We start from the raw sequence: 18641 nt of genomic DNA on the forward strand, positions 1-18641 counted from the left end.
ACACATACATACATATACATGCGTGCGCCAGTCCAGAAACCATCATCTGATAGGATGGAGATCTGGAACCCGCGAAAAATGAAAGGTCCACGGGACCACCCTCCATCGGAGAGTTTAAGGCTCGGCTGCCGCAACCCCTGCCGCTGCAAGCACATCATCCGTCGTCGCGGCCCATGTCTTGGGGATGGCAAAAGGTGAAGGTCCAATACGATGCGAATGAGTGCTCAACGGGCTGAGTTGCAGACCCTGAGAGGTCTGCTGAAAGTGTGCGCCGTGCGCGTACTGGGGAGGGATAAATAGGCCAGTATCAAGAGCAGGTAATTTACACGGAGACCAGCTCCGGCAAGAGGGGCGTTTCTAGTGACAAGAAGAAAGATATACAACAGAAAAGAAACGCCATGAGGAATGCGACAGGAGCGATCAACTGGAGTAGGCAATCGAGTTTTGTGCATCAGAGGCACGGCATGAGCGTAGGATCAGAGAGAGATCAACCACGAGTCGTCCTGAAGAGGGTAAACAAAGCCACCAAGAAGTTAGTCAACCCATTCGAGGATTTTCCCAGAAAAGAATACGCCCTTGGGCAGAGCTAATCATGCCGTACGGCCTTCGATGCGGATCCACTCACGCTTCCTTGGAGATTTCCACGGCCAGGTGATCGTGTGCATCGGCAAGGTCCTGCTTGCCGTCGCTACGGCTCGTCGCCGAATCACCTGCCTCCTTATTTTTGTCGTGTTCGCTCCCATCGTGCTTGTTCGCACCCTCATCCTCGGCGCAGCCGCAGTCGTAGAATGCGCCCAGGTTGGTGCAATCGAATTCCGGCTTTTCAAGCATCACATTGACCTCGTTATGAATGAAACATGCCCACCCAGCTGCAGCCTGACGTGATGAGACCTGTGGGGGGTACTTTTTCAAGTGTTGCTGGAAATGTTCCGCACATTCGCCACTATTTCATGCATTAGCCTTCATGAACAGACCATTCAAGTGCCCACCAGCGGACGGTAGCTGAATTCATTCTCCGTGAATCGGGCCACAGAGATGACGAAGGACGATGTCGTACCAAGGATATAGTCGTGCAAAGAGGTGAATGTATGAGCGCAAAGCATCTTGCTGGTCTTCAGTGGGCTTCTCGGGGAATCGCGCCATGACGGTATGGAAATACTTCCATGTCGCACGGCCTAGCTCCGCTCTGTGGAGAGGTGGACATTGCGCCCCAGGATCAGCAGATGACTCTCGATTGAAACTTCTTTGTGATACCGGCAAGAAACCTCGAGGCCTTTTTGAAAGAGTGAGGGTCCTTACTTGGCTGTCGCATTGCCCAGCTTCGGCATGATCACAGCCCCTTTTAACGTATCCTCTTGAATGACGACTCCGGGCGCCGCAGTCGCGCCATGGTTGATGTGTCCGGGAGCCCTCACAGCAGGGCTTGGTGGCCCTTGTGGGCGAATAAAGAGAAAAATGATCAGGCATATTGAGATCACAGCGCTAATGCCGATGCGCCGCGTCATTTGTCGATTCGCCATGGTGGCAATCGGTGGGGGAAGGGTGTCGCCGAGAGTGAGAGGAGAGGCAAGAGGGCGACGAAGGACAGGAGTTGTGGAGTGTGTGTTGAGCCTGGCGGGTAGAAAGGATGTCCCGCCGTGAAGCTTCTTGGATCCGAACTTCGAGGATGTTTTGGGCTTTGACAAGGACAATAATTCGTTTCGTGGCTAGACCGCGGTGAACGCTCGGTGGAACAAAGGAAGCTTAGTAAGGGCAGTTGCGTTTCCGCAACTTTATCTTCTTTTGATCAGGTCGAATCCGATCCACTTGTTTCGGAGTCTAAAACGTACGTACGTAGTTAGTTCGTTTCAGCTTTACAATTCACAGAACCCTTCAATTTTGCTGATGTGCTATTTTTCCAACTCCCAGGTCATTATGTTGACTAGTTGACGCTTCATTATTGTAAAGAGCTAAGGTTACCTGATGAAGATACCGAACAACTCAAGAATCTTTGACAGGAGCCAGTCTCCGTGTGGTCCCTTTGCGATCGGTCCATGCCAATCTCGGTGCACAGGTGCCGAGCCTCGATCAAATCTCAACAGATATTCTCGGAAACTAGGCAAGCAAGAGCCATAATAGCAAGTCGAGGAGCACGGTATTTGTAGGAAGGATTGCCTAAAGCGGGAGCGTTCTATGCATGCAAATGGTCGGCACTATTTATCGAAAAGACCCCTGGACTAAACCATGTGATTGCGAGAGTCTCATATTGAGATTCAAGAAAAAACTCGCCGGGGCCGACCCCGTACATGATCAATGTCCCATCGTGACGGTCCATTCTCGCGCACCTTTGACTTCATCCTGAACATGTACATCACTGAAACTCGGCGGGAGATCATCTGTTCTCGTTCCCCAGTCACTTTCTTGCTCCCCGAGTGTTAGCTCGAGTGTCATGCCTTGCGTGAAGAATTCGTGGCCGATCCAATTTTTGGTGTAGGGCTGCCCGTTGAGCAGGGCACTTTGAATGTAGACTCGTTGGTAATTTGGGTCAAAGTTGGTACTACGAATCGTCGCAGTGCAGCCAGTCGTGGGATGAGTCACCTCAACAGCTTCAACGAAGGGAGCGCTGATGAGATAAACGTTCTGCCCCGGGTTCGGGAATAGGCCCATCATGCTCCAGGCGACAAATGAGCCCATGGCACCGGAGTCATCATTGCCGGGGAGGCCATTGTGTGAGCCATTGAATGATTGCGGGATGTAACTGTGAGCTCTTTTGGTCGAGAGAGCTGGGCGGCCCGCATAATGATACTGGTATACAGTGAGAAATACGGGCTCGTTGCTGATATCGGCCAGTCCAGAATTGTGGAAATAGTCGAGGCGTTTCACGAAGGAGTCGGGGCCACCAAGGAGTTTGATTAGTGCAGCCATGTCGTGAGGGACGTAGCTGCTTCTGTGAGCAAGGGTGGAAAGCACGAACTTGTAGCTGAGGGGCAGACTTACAAGAGATACTCCCAGATACTCGATTCAAAGGTTTCAGATGGATTCGATGTCAAGGAGCACCACGACGCCAACGCACTGCAGGCAATCGGATCCTGGAACCCCCATGTACCATTCAGATACTTTGGCTGGAAGAAGCCCGTGAAGCCAGTATTAGTTCCGTTTTCCAAGAACGAAGTCTGGTCGGCTTTGAATAAGTTTTTCCAATTATTTGCGCGAGAGAAATATTTCGCATTCTCCTCTTTGTCGAGACCCTTGCCCACGATTCCGATGCCGTAGTCATTGTAAGCATATTCCACCGTTCGTGAGATACTGCGCGAGTTGGTCCCAAATCCGAGATAGTCAAAATCCAGATAGGGGACATAGTTGAGTCGTTTCCAGCTCTGTAACCCTCCACGACCCTCGTAAGACCATTCCAGAGGCTCGTTCTCGGCATCGTTGACCATCGCCTTGTACGCAAGGTCCCAGTCAACGCCTGTCAAATTCTTCACATATGCATCGGTCAGCACCACATCTGCATTGGAACCCCCCTGAGTCCAGCCCTTGCATAGCGACATGCGACAATCGGGGAGCCATCCTTCATGCTTGAAGGTATCGAGTAGACTACGGATCAGTTTCGTCTGAGTGTCAGGGTCGATGAGGGTCAAAAGAGGTAATTGTGCCCTGAATTGGTCCCAAAGACAATAGAAAGAATCAAAATACGGCTCAGCACTCTCCCACAATGGATTCTCACCAGTCATGTTCTGAGGCGAAAGCATGGTTCGGTAGATGCCGCTCCAAAAGGCACTGAGCATGGTGTCACTGACGCCGCCCGATGTGATCTTAATCGGACGCAATTTCTCGGCCCAGGCATCGATGGCTTCTCGCTCAAGTCGACCGAAATCTGGGATCGGATCCGGGACCTCGGCCTCTGCATTGGCGCAGGCCTGCTGAGAGCTCAAGTAACTCACTCCCACTCTGACCGTGACAACTCCATCATCCGGTCGTTCAAAGGTCACATATCCACCCGCTTGGAGATAGAAGTTATTGAACCCCCGGGTCACATACAACTCTTTCGGTTCTGACCCTGCGCGATCATTGACCCAGACACCGGTGTCTCGAACTTGGGCCCCTGCGAAATCAGCGCAAAAGAAAGCCCGATAGGAACCCGCCCCGAAACTCGGCAGGAATGTGCCGTTACCCACGACCCGACCGGTGTCTGCGTCAATCCCGATGCTGGCGTTCTGACGACTATCCCAGAGATCGGTCAAATCGAAAAGAATCAACGGGTCAAGCATACTTCCGTTCAAGGCGTAAGTTTCTGGAAACGTGAATCGGTACAGGGCAGTTCGTTCAGCTGCAGTCATTTCCGCCTTGATGCCATTGTCGAGCTGAAGGGCAAAATATCCCGGACGTGCAATGACCGAGTCCTCGACATAGTGAGTCGCACGATCCGCTTTGCTGAAGTTGCAATTGTCCACGATATTGTCACGACATAGTTGTGGGAACACTGGAAACTGGCCTTGAGAGGGATTGCCTCCTGTCCCGCTGTCGTGCATATGAGAGAATCCAGTAACGTTGCTCCCGTCTGTGGAAAACCCGCCTGTGTTTTGACCATCCACGTCGGCAACTGGCTTGGCCAAACCGTAGGGTAGACTGGCTCCAGCAAAGACATTGCCGCCAGCGGTAGAGCCGATCAGAGGATTTACATAGTGAATGTCTTCTTTTGCCGCGGCCGTGAGAGGAATTAAGAAAGAGATGAGGGCGAGTATCTTCATCTCGGAATGCAGCCGGAATCTCATTGTGGGCGGCTGGGAAAACAGACTGGGTGGTAGACGTTATGAGACAGGCGATGTTTGGAGGGTCTGAAGCTTACAGAGCAAGCATCGCACGCAGGAATGCTCCCCCGCACGCATTTGAACGGCGATCGCAACGTCACATACTTGATGCGATCGGCAAGGGATCCATCCTCGAGAAGTCGAGCTACTCGAAGAGTAAAGAGACAAAAAGGTACATCAAGTGCGGGGTTGGGTGTATGTGTCTCTTTTGAGATCAGCAGAGAGAGAGAGAGAGAGAGAGAGAGAGTAAAAACCGGTGAATGAGCAATTGATATTATTTCGAAAGCTACGTCGATGAAATTTGGGAAAATACATAGAAACAAAAAATGTACATTGAAATGTTCTTTTTGGGCGGATGAAAAGCCAGATCCGCAACTTGTCTGCTTCATCGAAGCGGGAGGGCAAGACAAACATGAAGATCCACCCTCCTGGTACAACATAAATCATCAGGATAAGTCTGGCGTGCCTCGCTCCAGCAAGTATAAGATTGAAGAGGATCATTCAAAGAGCATGGTACCCTTATTCTGCTTCTTGCCGACGTCGTAGTTCTTCCACACGGCGACGGCGGGGATGAGCAGGACCAGAACGCAGGTCGAGGCAATGCAGTTCATCCGCTGGGCATAACCCCACGCGTAGACGCAAGCATCCCGCAGTGGAGACCCGACGGGGTAGGTGCTTTGGAGAGTGACACCACCAAGGAAGATCTCGGTTGCGTTGGCCTTGAGGTCATCAGGCAGATGGCTGGTCAGCGCATCCACAAACACGTTGTTGTAGATGGCAGCTGAAATGGCATAACCGATACCACCTCCGATACTGGAGAAGAGACCAATCAAGGCCAGCATCATCGGGGTATTTTCACGACCACCGGCGGCCATGACAGCCATATCCTCGCCGATGACGATCGTACCGCCCGCAAAGGCGATGAAGATTTGGCACATGATGATGTAGCCAATGCCATGTTCGGAGCCTCGGAAATAGATCATCAGTCCGGATCCGAGGATCATCAGCGGTACACCAAAGAAGAGTACGATGTACTTGAAACGTCTGGTCCACCAGATGATCAATCCCAGAATAGGCGACCAGAAGGTAGATCCCACGTTATAGATCTGAATCATGTAGCCGGCCATGCTGAGATTCAGATTGTAGGTGATGAGAACAAAGTTGTAGAAGTACTGATCCCAGAGATAAAAGCTGAAGAAAGCCACCGCCGAGCAGATACAGGCTCCAAGGATAGTGGGTTTCTTGAGCATCTCGTAGCGAATGAAATGGTGACGGGCGAACCATTTCTCCCACGCGGCGAATACGAAAAGCATACAGAACCCGACAATGATCATGGCGATGAAGGTGGCGGACTTGTACTGGGAGCGGCCGTACTGGGCCAGACTAAAGGGAAGTAAGAAGATGACCCAGGCGGCCATCAGCAGGAAAGCACCAACGACTGCGACGAGAAGGTCAGCATGCGGTGAAGTTGACGCATGATTTCAAAGCCAAGACTTACCGTCGAATTCATGGAAGTAATGAACCAGCGATTGCCATGCTGTACGGCCAGAGTTTCTGGGTTGCCAGACCCCCATGCTGATGGCCTTTCGCTCATAAAACTTGAACACCAGAGCCAGAGGGCAGAGCACTGCAGGTTGAATGATGCAGAACATGCCATATCCCCAGCGCCAGCCAGAGGTATTGTAGATTGACTGCGCTGCCAGCGAGCCGGTGAAAGCAGTACAGATGAAGGGCGTGCTGGCAAAGGCAAAGGCGAACGCTCGCGAACGCAGGCCCGTGGTGTCAGCCACGAAGATATCTAGGATCAGATACACACAGTAGTATCCAATCCAATAGAGTACGTATCCTGCAGCAAATGCGTTGGGTCCATCGCAGGCTGCCAAGATAATCATGCCCAGCGTATAGATTGCGGTAGAGAACAGCAAGGCCTCGGCACGACCCCAGAGCTGGAGGGTCTTTGCCAGAGGAAGCTTCAGCGTTCCACCAATGACACTGGCCAAGATGTATGATGTCGAGACTTGAGGAGCGGACTGGAAGTCACCGTAAACCCAATTCATCAGGCTAGAGCTGATGGCGGAGTGAAAGGCCAGCATGAAAAAGCCCACCCAGATCCTACATAAGCCCGCGTGAGCTTTGTCTACACAGGTTCCGGCCTGATTCCTTCCACGGCCTGGCCGAAGTAGAGGGCTGAGGTGATCAACTTACCATGCGTACACACCAGCCACGGTCTTGCGACTCCAAACCATAGCCGCAGCTTCAGCTTTCTGCTGTCCCAAAGCCGCCTTGTCGGTCACATGCTCCGGGTTATGAATCACCTCCTTCTCATCGTCGTCAACTCCATTCACGCCGAAAGAAGAATCTGTATCGCTGACGGGAGGACTCTCATGGTCGGGTGTCATTTCCACCGCCGTGTCTGCCGAATTGGACTGCGCATGCTTCGAGTTGTGCAAATCAGACGGATCGACGACCGTCTTGGTCAGACGACCGTTGTCGTCACGACCGCGAATGGCATCGAGAGCACCCATGGTGAAGATGAGCTGCTACTCTGGTCGACGACGTGGGCGATGTAGTCCGCAGTACAAAGCAGAGTAGGGGGTCAGCAGACGAGTGCTGTGGTGACCCTCAAACCTCAGAGTCGCTGCTCTGTGGTCGGAAAGGACGAGCCCGGGGAGAAATGGGACAAAAGCTTGTCGAAGACGATCTCTGGTGATAGGGAAGGAAGAAATGGAAAAATGGAAAGGCAGAGATGACGGAATTGGCCGGGTAAGGGCTGCGAGAGGGCAGACTTCCGGGTCGCCTCGTGGTCCCACGAAACACGGCGTCTCTCCTCGTCGGCGGGTTACTCTGGTGGGTACTAATCGTTTTTGTGCTCAATCCAATTTCAGCTGCGGAGCCGCTCGATCAGATAATTTTCTTACTTGGGGCCGCTATCAGCCAATCTGATAACGCAGCCCCACCTGGCTGATAACTCGCCAATTGTATTGTATCCTTCAAAGCTCCGCTGACCCATCCACGGGAAGTCTCTGTGCTGTTAGTTGGCTGTTTCGCGGGCCAGCCCACCATTTCTGGACTAGCGTGTGTTTATCCGTCAAACCATTTGCCCGCAAACGGATTTCCGGATGGGGGCACAGTTGCACACTGCTACGGTAGCGATCGAATTGTCGGCCTTTTGGGGCTGACCATGCTGGTTTCACTATAAGTAATCCACGATGCCAGCTTCACTTGAGTGAGTGATGAGTGATTGATGACCTCTCCTTCACCCCACACTTTCATACCTCAGAGACAGGTTTCAAGTGTTACAACCTTTTTCGAGGCTCCGACGAGGGAGATTTGTCGCCACATCGGAAAAAAGAAACATGAGATTCATCCATGCAGTGTATCCATCAATGACTGATCCATCTGATGACCGTCCCGCCCCACAAGTGGTGGCTGAAAATTCCCTCAAGCTTGACTAATAGTCCGTTCCTTACCGAAGCTCATTACGGAATTCACGGGTTTAAGACAAACCTCGCTTCAAAAGTAAAATGAAGGGAAGATGCAGAGCGACATGGTAAAATTTCACTGTCACTGGGACCGTAATGAGACTTTCAAGGGTGGCGTCGAGATGCAGATGTACAGTGATGAGCATCAAAAAGAAGGCAAAACGGCGATCGCATGTCGCTTCAGCCCATAGAGGCCAATTGAGAGAAGCCCCTTGTACCACTAATCCCGAAAGAGGCTAAAGACGCTTGCACAGACGCCACCAACTTCTTATCAGATGGAAGAAACACGTCATGTGGGAATAGCAAGCGCCAAGGCAATATCCGTCTTGAGTGGTCTCCATGGTCGGATCCATCGAGTAGAAGGGCGGCGCCTCGTAAAGCTTGAAGCCACCTCTTCTTGGCAGTCAGTAAGTCCATGCGGTGGGCAAATTTCCTGATGAGGAACAGCAAGACACCTCCTTGCGCCACTTCGACCGTCTGGAAAGCCCTGTATTCAACATACCTACGGCCAGAGCTTTGGCTATATGATGAAGGTGATGGTGCTACAGTATTAAACATCTCGATGATTTGGAAGGATACGGCAACCTTTGCCAAGCTCCGTTGGGCCGCTGTGAAGCCCAGACATATTAAGCTGGAGGTTCCAGTGAGTATTTTCAGTAGGCAGGCGAACGGATTAGACCACCAAGTGCGAATGACGGGAATAATCTCAGCAAGATGGCTCACATCGATTAGAGCAGCCATAATCTAGGAATATCTTGCCTGAGTCCAGGTATGTGCCAAAGCGCAAGTTTGATTCGATGAAGAAGATCTTTATACCTGAGTATGATTGCGAACAAATTTTCTAGTCTTTTGGGTTGAGGAGGTGAATGAGTACCCTCTCGTTGAGGCGGCAACATCCCAAACTATTGGGCAAATATCGATTCTATACAAACGAGGGCAGGTTTAATGCAACGGGCATCACCTTCCCGTACCTGAATTTAGCCTCGAGAAGCAAAATGTTTCCAAGTAGAGTCTGGTGTGAAGCAAGCAAGGCTTCTCTGTGTATAGAGGTATACATGTAGAAGCCCGATTCCGGGTCACTTCGCCAACTTCTGTCGCATTTCTCCAATGAAACCCATTTTCCATCTAATTGAGATGGAAAGGAGAGAATACCTTCTGCCGATCTTCTCACAGAGGTTGTCCCTTTACTTTTAACAGACCCACCGGGTTGAACAGCGCTACAGTATTAGTACCTTGAAATGAGGATTTCGGTCTCACACCTGGTCTGGATGTTCTTCGGGTCTTTCCGACTTTCCAAACGCACACATTATCACTCATTTTGAGATTCATTAAGCATCTTCAAAGCAGGCAGCTGAGAACTAATGCAATAGACAAAGATCCCTCACAAACCAAGATTTTTAGAGTCCGCTATACCTTCACCTTGCATAATGAGATGAAAGTTGTTGCAGATAAGCACCAATTTTTTTTGTCTTCAATCTCCAAACAAGTTGCGAGTCAACGTACGTACGCAGAGACTAGAGTGGATGATCTCTAGTCCGAGAGATCATGGGTATATACACACCTCCGGATAATAAAGGGCAAGTCGAGCCTAAATGTATACGTAGGTATGGAACCCGTGAAAGGGTCAAATACGCACATAGAGTGACGTGGAAGCAAGGTGGCCAGCAAAATACCATTTGCTTGGTGGAGATAAGCTTGTCTCTTGGAATGTGCGACGCTTGTGGACCTTGACTCTTGATATTTTCTACGTAGGTTTACAAGTGTTATGTAGGCCTCTACATGACCAATTAGAACAACTTCTGAAGCACAGTCGGGCCATGATCAGGGTTCAGCAAAGAATTTACCAAATAAACTTGCATGTCTCACTCGTACACTTTCATATGCGTGTATCTGTAGTCTTTTCCAGAATGCTTCGGCACAAAGTGTCACCTGCAAATACATACCTTTTCCTGGAGCTATGCGCTTGTGTCCGAAAGATCCATGAAACTGGTATATAAAGTCCGCGTGTTCGACTCGTGATGAAAGTTTTCCTGTCGGATTAAAGGAAAACAAATCCAATGCTATTGATGCCGTTCTTGGTCCCCTGCAAGCTTATTTGTCTCGATAGTTGAAAGCGGGCCGATGTGTCCATCATTGATGAGCAAAGGTAGTTCATAGGTTTGTCACACAATCAGCTGACAATTCGATTAAGTAGGTGCATTCTTGCCCAAACAGAAAACCAGGACTGCAGATTCGATGCCTTCCTACTGCAATTTAACTACACTGGTCGAAGGTGATATTCTCTCGATGATTTTGTCTCTTGGCTTCACCGTGCACCTGCTCTCTTCTTTGATCATTTTATCCTGACGCTGGCTGTGAGAACCAGACTCTTGTTGGTGGCCTCCAGATAGAAAACCAATGTCTGTATTTGATCTTCACAGTACGTGATAGGTATGCTGTCAGTGTCGCTGAGAGGTCACCACCTGAGTAAATGTCAACCGATTTTTTTTAAAGATGGAGGGATCGGCGAACGCATCCGAATAGTGAGTGTTGACCGCAAAGACTAGTTCATTGCTGCGTTGCTGCCCGAATATCATATTTAGCCTATCACTTATCATTCACGGTGGGCTCAAGGACTTGGGGCAATTCCCATCCCCTGTTTGTGCTCCAGTCTCCAAATTCGAGAGATGACAACGGTTCAAGGCGTCGGGGTCAAGCCCTTGGCGCACCACACCAAAGACAAGCTCTCTGGCGTGCTTGACTACGGGCGGGGGATTACGCTTTGCGCAAATCAGCCAGTCCACCCATGATGTTCTTTGGCCATTGATCGGTGAGTCTGAGCGCTGGTTGCTGTAAGCTGATCAGCGGTCCGGCAGTTCAGCAGCTTGCCATTTGTTGCTCGAGCGCTTGGAGCCACAACCAACGTCTGGGCGCTCACCGCAGGTGGGAGTAATCGGCAAGAAAATGCCGAGAGGGGGGCTTCCCGCGTGGTGCTCCATCGCCACTAGTTGAGCTGAATTATGCTCCACGCTTGCTTCATAACGATACGAGGAGCGTTGGAGACATCGCTGCATAAATCAAGCATAAAGTAAAATGAGGGTCTAAGAGGGTGAGGATTCTTCGGGTTGCAGCTCATCACTACCCAAAAATTGTTCAGCACTACCCAAAAAGTACGCTAATTTCTTGGCAGCTTTTGGGTAGTGCTGAACAATTTTTGGGTAGTGCTGAACTGTATGCCCAGGATTCTTCTGGACGCCTCGTCTACAAGAGGCGCGGGAACGCCACGGTTCTAGAACTCGTCTCCGCGATGTGTGGAGCACGAGAAATTATCATCCACATGGCGGTCAGGTGAACGGTTCGAGATTGTAACATCCAGTTACCTACCATGTCTTAATGATTTTCGAATAGCTGGTGGCTCGTTCTCCTGGTATGATTTCGGTCTTGAATACTGCACTTGCCCCAGAGGTTTTGTGCCGGACCACCTACAGTAAACATCGTTTGCTTGGCGAGGCACCAACCAGAACACACACATGCAATTGATAATTTGAGAAAATGGCAGGTATAACAGCAGAGAATGATTATTTGTTTCAAGATAAGGCTCTTCGCGATGTGCACCTCTCGTTCTCGTTGTACAGTCCAGAGTGCTCAGGCTCCAGTCCGTCCCCCAACTTCCCCGCACTCCACTCGAACCCTCGAACCCCAACCGGTTGGAGCTCTCCCAAGGCCCTACTGAACCCTTGTCGACTCATTGAAGGGACAGTCTTGCCGGTCAACTTTCAACTTGATGAACATCCAGGTTTTCAATCATCATCTTGACCCACGATATCATAAGAAATCACTTTGGTATGACCTGAGGAAATCATCATCAGCTCAGCTGCCAGCTGAGTGTGGATACCAGCCCCAGCACTCGGGATTGTTTGCTTCAGCTTGGACAATCTCATCTTTCAAGCCTTAATCTGTGTGCCTGGTCACCGACACCTCAAGTCCATATCCACTTTGTCAATTCACTCTCAAGGCCCGTCGAGAAATGAGCTGGGGCTGTCTACACGATGGTAGAGACCAGGACATATCCGGAAGTAGTCTCCGTTTACCTGACCGACGGCCTTGACTCCGACCAGACGGTCCAATCCAACGAAGCGATCGGTCTGTTCGATCTGAATTTACGGTAGCGGCACTTTATCCAGTATTTGCTGTATGATCCAGAAAATTATTGCATGAGATATTGAGTGGGAGATCAAAGCCACTTGATATACGTAGAATAAATCGGTCAAACTGGCAGTCAGCCGGCACTCTGGTCGCCCGCTATTCTTTGAAATTGGGGCTCGAATGAATTTCTCTGGTCGCAAAACATCCATTCACCCACAATTCTGTCAGACCGCGCCCCGGCCCACTACGGCTGAAGACAAGCCGCTCGTGGGACAGCTGAGCCCATTCATTATTATTATACCCTGCAAGTCAATATCGATGCTGAGGTGAGGACACGCGTGAAAAGTATGATGAGTCCCGTCCACTCGGGACCCTGGACTATGTGGATGCGCCACGAATCCTGAGTCTTGTATGGCTCGATTGCATCGCAACGCTCCGGTAGTGGCTGGCCTAGCACTCTAAGCGATACCAGATGGGTTAGAGTACACATATCCAAGTCGTTGCAGCTGAATGCACTAGACCCTTGTGCAGAATTATGTTTCATTAATGCCGGGCATCGGAGTCTCAATCATCCATTTCCCTGGTTCTCAAGCAGCCCTGGGGTTTTGTCTAGCATCGTTGGTAGGAGCATTTCTCCCTCAATTATTATATTTGACCCCTTTCTCACTTGGCTTGGAAGCTCGCGCAGCTTCAGACTCGACCTATTGCACAGAAACCGCGCGCTTCAAATCATTACCGCCTGTGGGGTTCGATCATATATACTACCTGCTCGCGGAAGTCAAATACCTTCCCTGAGAAATACAGGGAAACAGCGGCTTCACTTCCTTCTTATCGGCACGACTGGACATTGGCGCTTGGACTCTGCCTTCAAACGGATCAACGCCTTAGAGATCCTAGTCTGGTGAGATCAGTAGACTCACTCCGCCGTTTCGCGTGCGGCCGTACGCTATCTCGGAAAGATTCGCCAGTATATAGTGAATCTGCCCGAACGTGGGAAACCTACCAAAGAAAATGAAGGACGAAAAAGGTATGGAAGAAATGTCTACCCCCGTCTGTCGGTAGTTTGGAAAAGTGTACCCGTTCTTTCATTCTGCCCACTGGATGGAAAACATGGAGTCACTGGGTAAAAGGAGAAGGAAAGATTAAGAAAAAGAAGAAAGACCACGGAAAAGCAAACAAGAACCAAAGGCAAGACATTATACTGAACTACATCATCGGCAGCCGAGACAACGTCCATCGACGGCTCAACACCAGCGGCGAGTAGTCGGGAAATCTACACAGTCATCGATGACAAGCAGTCAACTCACCAAACAACCAGCGATATCGAGAGTGGAGTCGGTCCAGACGAAGAAGGACAAACTTTTGAGGAAACAGATGAGACGGCTCGTGATCCCAACATTGTCGACTGGGATGGACCCGACGACCCGGAGAATCCACTCAACTGGACAACAAAGAGAAAAGCCATGGCCACCGTCTCTATCGCGCTGATCACATTACTGACGTACGGTGACACTCCTTTGTCTTACCTCTCATGAACATTCTCCCACGTTCTTGCAACTGCAAGATTTGAGCTAACTGGTACGTTACCTCTGTTTAGTCCTCTTGGTTCGTCAATGTTTGCGCCTGGCGTTTCACAAGTGGTCCATGATTTCCATGTGAACAGCGTCGAGCTCTCGTCGTTTGTGGTGTCCGTATACTTGCTCGGTTACTGCTTTGGTCCACTACTGATTGCGCCCGTGTCGGAAATCGTCGGTCGCCGTGTCGTCTACAATTCCTGCAATTTTCTCTATGTCGTGTTCACTATCACATGCGCTGTTGCACCCAATATGGGCAGCCTCACCTTTTTCCGATTTCTGGCAGGGTTCGCGGGCAGTTGTCCACTGACGATTGGGGCCGGATCCATCGCAGACATGTACGTGCAGGAACATCGAGGCGGAGCCATGGCCGCATGGGCGCTGGGCCCTTTGATCGGCCCCGTCGCTGGACCGGTGGCCGGTGGTTATCTCTCCCAGGCCAAGGGCTGGCGATGGACCTTCTGGGTGCTAGCGATGGCCAGCGGACTCATCTTTGTGCTTTCCCTCTTCACCATCCGTGAATCCTATGCGCCGACACTGCTCGCGGCCAAGACGAAGAAACTTCAAAAAGAGACGGGCAACCAGAACCTGCGCTCGGTCTACGATACCGGCCGTAAACCGATGGATCTGTTCATGTTCTCGATTGTGCGGCCGACAAAGATGCTGTTCCTGTCGCCCATCGTCTTTCTGCTCTCGCTCTACGTGGGGATCATCTACGGATATTTGTACCTTCTCTTTACGACCATCAGTGCTGTTTTTGAGGGCCAGTATGGTTGGTCTCAAGGCTCAGTCGGACTCTCATATCTCGGAATCGGAATTGGATCCTTTATCGGTCTTTTCATCCTTGGTGGCACATCTGACAAGTTACTCCACCATCTCGCAGTGAAGAAAGGAGGGATGAAACCCGAGTATCGACTCCCGCCGATGATCCCAGGCTCAGTTTTTGTGCCGATCTCTCTGTTCATCTATGGCTGGAGTGCCTATTATAAGACTCACTGGATCGTTCCCATCATCGGAACATCTTTTCTCGGAATTGGCATGCTTATCTCTTTTGTAAGTTTCCCCATACCAACAGGGGGCTCTTCCCCCATGGTCATTCCGTTCTCTTCATTTCTCTTTGCGATTCTTCTGACACGATACCCGCCCATGCTAGATGGTCGTCAGCACTTATCTTGTAGATGCCTTCACCACCTATGCTGCTTCTGCCATGGCTGCCAACACCGTGTTCCGATCACTAGCCGGTGCACTCCTCCCTCTCGCCGGCCCCAAAATGTACGAGCGACTCGGCCTTGGTTGGGGGAACTCCCTGCTTGGCTTCATTTCCTTGGCCATGTGCCCGCTGCCAATCCTCTTTTACATATATGGCGAGCGTATCCGAACCAGCAAGCGGTTCCAAGTGGACTTTTGATCCGTGAGCATGCATCGTGGGCGAATTCAATATGCAATCTTTTTATCTGAACATGAGTTTCACCAACATAGAGAAACTTGAAAATCTGAATTTCTTCCTTTCACATGTTCTCCGGGTATATTTATTATTGCTATCGGATGGACGGTCCCAGTCTGGAACAAAGTACTTCATTGATGAGGCCAACTGGCCTGGGGACTTTGCTATACAGCCGCTGGACAGACGAGCCTTACTTTGGAGGCATGTGGATATGGGGCATTTATTTGTGTACCTCGCTGGTTATCGAACATTGGCCCACTCAGGCCTTGTGTATCCCGATATAGCAAAAAGGTATACAGGGCAGGTCACCGCTGGGATTCAAGAAAAAAGTAACCTGGAGGCAAAAGGATATTGGCGCTGCCCGGAATCGAACCGGGGCTGGCACGGCCACAACGTGACGTCATACCACTAGACCACAGCACCTTGTATTGATACGTAACAAAAATACAGAATATATAATCCAACTATTCTATCTGAAAGTGGGCATGCACCGCTGGGTTGCTCTACTGGTCACACCGTCAATGTGGCAACTTGGTCTGCGAATAATCAATTGAAGTGCGAGACTAACAAAGTCTGTCTTCTCATGTGTTCTCATAATGAACCATTAGCCGTATCTTAGGGCTCACGACCGATCCATTCACTGGATCTGCCCATTCTGGGTTGAGCGGAGAGAGCCAGAGCTGTTGGTGGAAGCGTAACAAGTCTTTAAAAATATCGAAAAACGTCGAGACACGAGACACGAGACCTGCGGCACGTAGCCCAGTGGGCTGCTTGACTTCTCAAGAGTACATCTGGAGCAGGACCTAACAACTCGAAATTCAACGTAGACTTGAGCATCTCGATACTAGTGGTCTATTAGTAATCGCTACCTAGCTGCAGACTACCTTCGCCACTTCGGGCAGGAGCATCCTAGCAGCCTTTGTGCAATGTCGGGGCAGCAACTGCCTCATATACGACGCAACATGTTGTCAATTCGTTAGCTCATCCATGGCTGAGTTATTTTTTCTGATACAGGACGAACTTATGGAAGCAGGCATTCGTCTTCCATAGAGACTGATGTATCAGGACAGCGTTCAATAATTTGACCTACTACAATAGATCTAAGTTGACTGTTGAATGAGACCGGTGGGTGCATTGTACCTCGATGTTGATCTACCTTCATAGATGCAAAAACCTGTCCAACCTACAAGCAAACAGGTGCTGTGGTCTAGTGGTATGACGTCACGTTGTGGCCGTGCCAGCCCCGGTTCGATTCCGGGCAGCGCCATTAACTTTTTGCATTTTTCTTTTCGTTGCTCGGAAAGAATTCAATAAATGAAAGGCATTTTTTTGCTCATGCTGTCTGTCCAATTGAAGAAAGTCCAGGTCGTTGTTGCCAAGAACCTTGTTGAAAAGCTGCAACCCGGCCCACCAACTTCAACCTTCTTACACTCCGTCTATGAAAGTACCATTCTACACCCAGTCCGAGGGTAAGACAGGCCCGACACCAATATATATGCTTGCCAAATTCTCAACCCATGAAAGCCAAAGCTATATATAATGTACCCTGGCAATACTGGCATCATCGGAGATTGGGGCATCCATATATACGAAGTCGTCGCCTGGATTTAGAGGATTTGCCTGCTCCAATAACAAGCAAGTAAAAAATCAATTGTCCTGAGCTCTCTTGATTTTCCCCTAATTCGTATCGCGGACTACTGCAAAAGCGGCGTCATGGGAAAAGAAAAAACTAAGGCTCCGACCCTACAAGGACTTTCGCTATGCTTGCGCGTAGCCGCTGATACTGTACTTCCGGCATTGAAGCTGGGTAGCACAACTGCAAGGCAAAAATACAAAAAGAGACTGGCGCTGCCCGGAATCGAACCGGGGCTGGCACGGCCACAACGTGACGTCATACCACTAGACCACAGCACCTGATGCTTGTTGGATTGCCAAATTATCAACATTATTCACTTGATTGATGTATCTCACACAGATTATTGACTAACCCGATAGTAGATCCATGTCCAATCCATGTGCGGACCAAAGAAACCCACCCTGGTCCAAGTACTAGATAGGACCCAATGATGCACTACGACTACAATTTCTTGATCCTCATTGTGAAGAATTCTTGTGGCTCACGTCCATTTGTACCCGAGTTTACAGCTGGTGCTTACATGCAGCTTATGGGCTTGGTCGCTAGGTAGGTACTGGCGAGACTCTAGGACTTGGTCAGGCAAGGGACGGACTCGTACGCTACGGATGGATTTATTCAACGCACATGCAGCGGGTGAACACAGGCGATGCGTTATAGAATCTTCTTGTGGCTTTCAATCAATTCTCCCTAGGTTTGACCCGGCAGTATCGTTTCGCAATACCTTCAATTCTATGACCATTCTTTCATTGACTCACCATCGTGGAAGGAAGGGTCAGGTTTCAAAGTGGCTTTATTGCCTGGTACGTACATACATACCTACCTATGTAGGACACGGCCGGTGTTCAGTAGACTAATTTTGGTCTGTACACGTTGCTACGGAGCGTCAGTGTACAGGTGAGGTAGGTAGGTAATGGCGAGGAGAAAGATCAACGTTCGAGATTATCAAGACACGGCGTTGCAGCTGTCCCGTCGTTCTACGGGCGTATAGAAAATCTCATGCCCGATCGGAATGCATGAAGTGCACGCTTTTTTTCATTTTCGTTCCTTGTGTGGTGATCGGGTTCCTCCCAAGATGGGGCTGGTACCTCGGGTGCAACTTGAATGGGTTGGACGAAGGTTCGCCCGGTTATATCTACGAGCGTGCAGGGCTGACGGGCGGTCGAAGATATATCTTCGCTGTAATGGAAGGAGACGGATCCGTCTGCACTTGGGATCGCCGATGCCGCATACTCCACCACTTGATATTTTCAGGTAACCCAAACTCGCTTGCTTGATCGACTTCATCGAAGCCGTCACTCGAGTGGGTGCCCTTGAACCGGGCAGCAGTCCCGTTGGAATCACCTGGAGATTGCCTCACAACCAGGTTGGTACCTATACCGAACACATGCACGACTGGTGCCCCAAAGACCACCCGTCAACACGTTCGCGCGGACACCTAGATGACCAGGACGGGTAGGAAATCGAAAGATCAATTCGTGAGCACCAGGCTTTGCAAATTTTGAATCTGCTTATCTGATAACAATAAAATGATATTTGGGACTCAGCGCGAAGCGAATGATTTATTTACCAGTAAAGAAGGGACGATGACCT

At 50.1% G+C, this 18641-nt stretch overlaps 5 protein-coding genes and 3 non-coding genes across 8 annotated transcripts; 2 read left to right on the forward strand and 6 right to left on the reverse strand.

Moving 5' to 3' along the window:
- Positions 1 to 621: 621 nt before the first annotated feature.
- POX_c04030 (FAD-linked sulfhydryl oxidase ERV2) lies at positions 622 to 1520 on the reverse strand (the record flags this gene model as incomplete). Its single annotated transcript, XM_050112915.1, has 3 exons — positions 622 to 943; positions 1058 to 1186; positions 1300 to 1520. The coding sequence occupies 3 exons, from the start codon at positions 1518 to 1520 to the stop codon at positions 622 to 624; spliced, it is 672 nt and encodes a 223-aa protein (XP_049970471.1).
- Positions 1521 to 2289: 769 nt separating this feature from the next.
- On the reverse strand, positions 2290 to 4754 carry POX_c04031 (putative secreted glycosidase; the record flags this gene model as incomplete). Its single annotated transcript, XM_050112916.1, has 2 exons — positions 2290 to 2920; positions 2977 to 4754. The coding sequence occupies 2 exons, from the start codon at positions 4752 to 4754 to the stop codon at positions 2290 to 2292; spliced, it is 2409 nt and encodes an 802-aa protein (XP_049970472.1).
- Positions 4755 to 5287: 533 nt separating this feature from the next.
- On the reverse strand, positions 5288 to 7315 carry POX_c04032 (Siderochrome iron transporter 2; the record flags this gene model as incomplete). The annotated part of the gene is made up of 3 exons (XM_050112917.1): positions 5288 to 6228; positions 6289 to 6902; positions 6996 to 7315. 3 exons carry the CDS (start codon positions 7313 to 7315, stop codon positions 5288 to 5290), a joined length of 1875 nt encoding a protein of 624 aa, XP_049970473.1.
- A 389-nt stretch (positions 7316 to 7704) lies between these two features.
- On the reverse strand, positions 7705 to 9013 carry POX_c04033 (uncharacterized protein; the record flags this gene model as incomplete). The annotated part of the gene is made up of 2 exons (XM_050112918.1): positions 7705 to 7813; positions 8775 to 9013. 2 exons carry the CDS (start codon positions 9011 to 9013, stop codon positions 7705 to 7707), a joined length of 348 nt encoding a protein of 115 aa, XP_049970474.1.
- A 4395-nt stretch (positions 9014 to 13408) lies between these two features.
- POX_c04034 (MFS transporter cpaT) lies at positions 13409 to 15379 on the forward strand (the record flags this gene model as incomplete). The annotated part of the gene is made up of 4 exons (XM_050112919.1): positions 13409 to 13424; positions 13619 to 13898; positions 13995 to 15024; positions 15125 to 15379. 4 exons carry the CDS (start codon positions 13409 to 13411, stop codon positions 15377 to 15379), a joined length of 1581 nt encoding a protein of 526 aa, XP_049970475.1.
- Positions 15380 to 15767: 388 nt separating this feature from the next.
- Positions 15768 to 15838, reverse strand: POX_tR088. Its single transcript has one exon. It is a non-coding gene; the product is annotated as a tRNA-His (tRNA).
- Positions 15839 to 16611: 773 nt separating this feature from the next.
- Positions 16612 to 16682, forward strand: POX_tR071. The gene has a single exon. It is a non-coding gene; the product is annotated as a tRNA-His (tRNA).
- Positions 16683 to 17258: 576 nt separating this feature from the next.
- On the reverse strand, positions 17259 to 17329 carry POX_tR087. The gene has a single exon. It is a non-coding gene; the product is annotated as a tRNA-His (tRNA).
- Positions 17330 to 18641: the final 1312 nt, after the last annotated feature.

This window comes from Penicillium oxalicum, chromosome III (assembly GCF_001723175.1).
Source record: "Penicillium oxalicum strain HP7-1 chromosome III, whole genome shotgun sequence".
Lineage (NCBI taxonomy): Eukaryota > Fungi > Ascomycota > Eurotiomycetes > Eurotiales > Aspergillaceae > Penicillium > Penicillium oxalicum.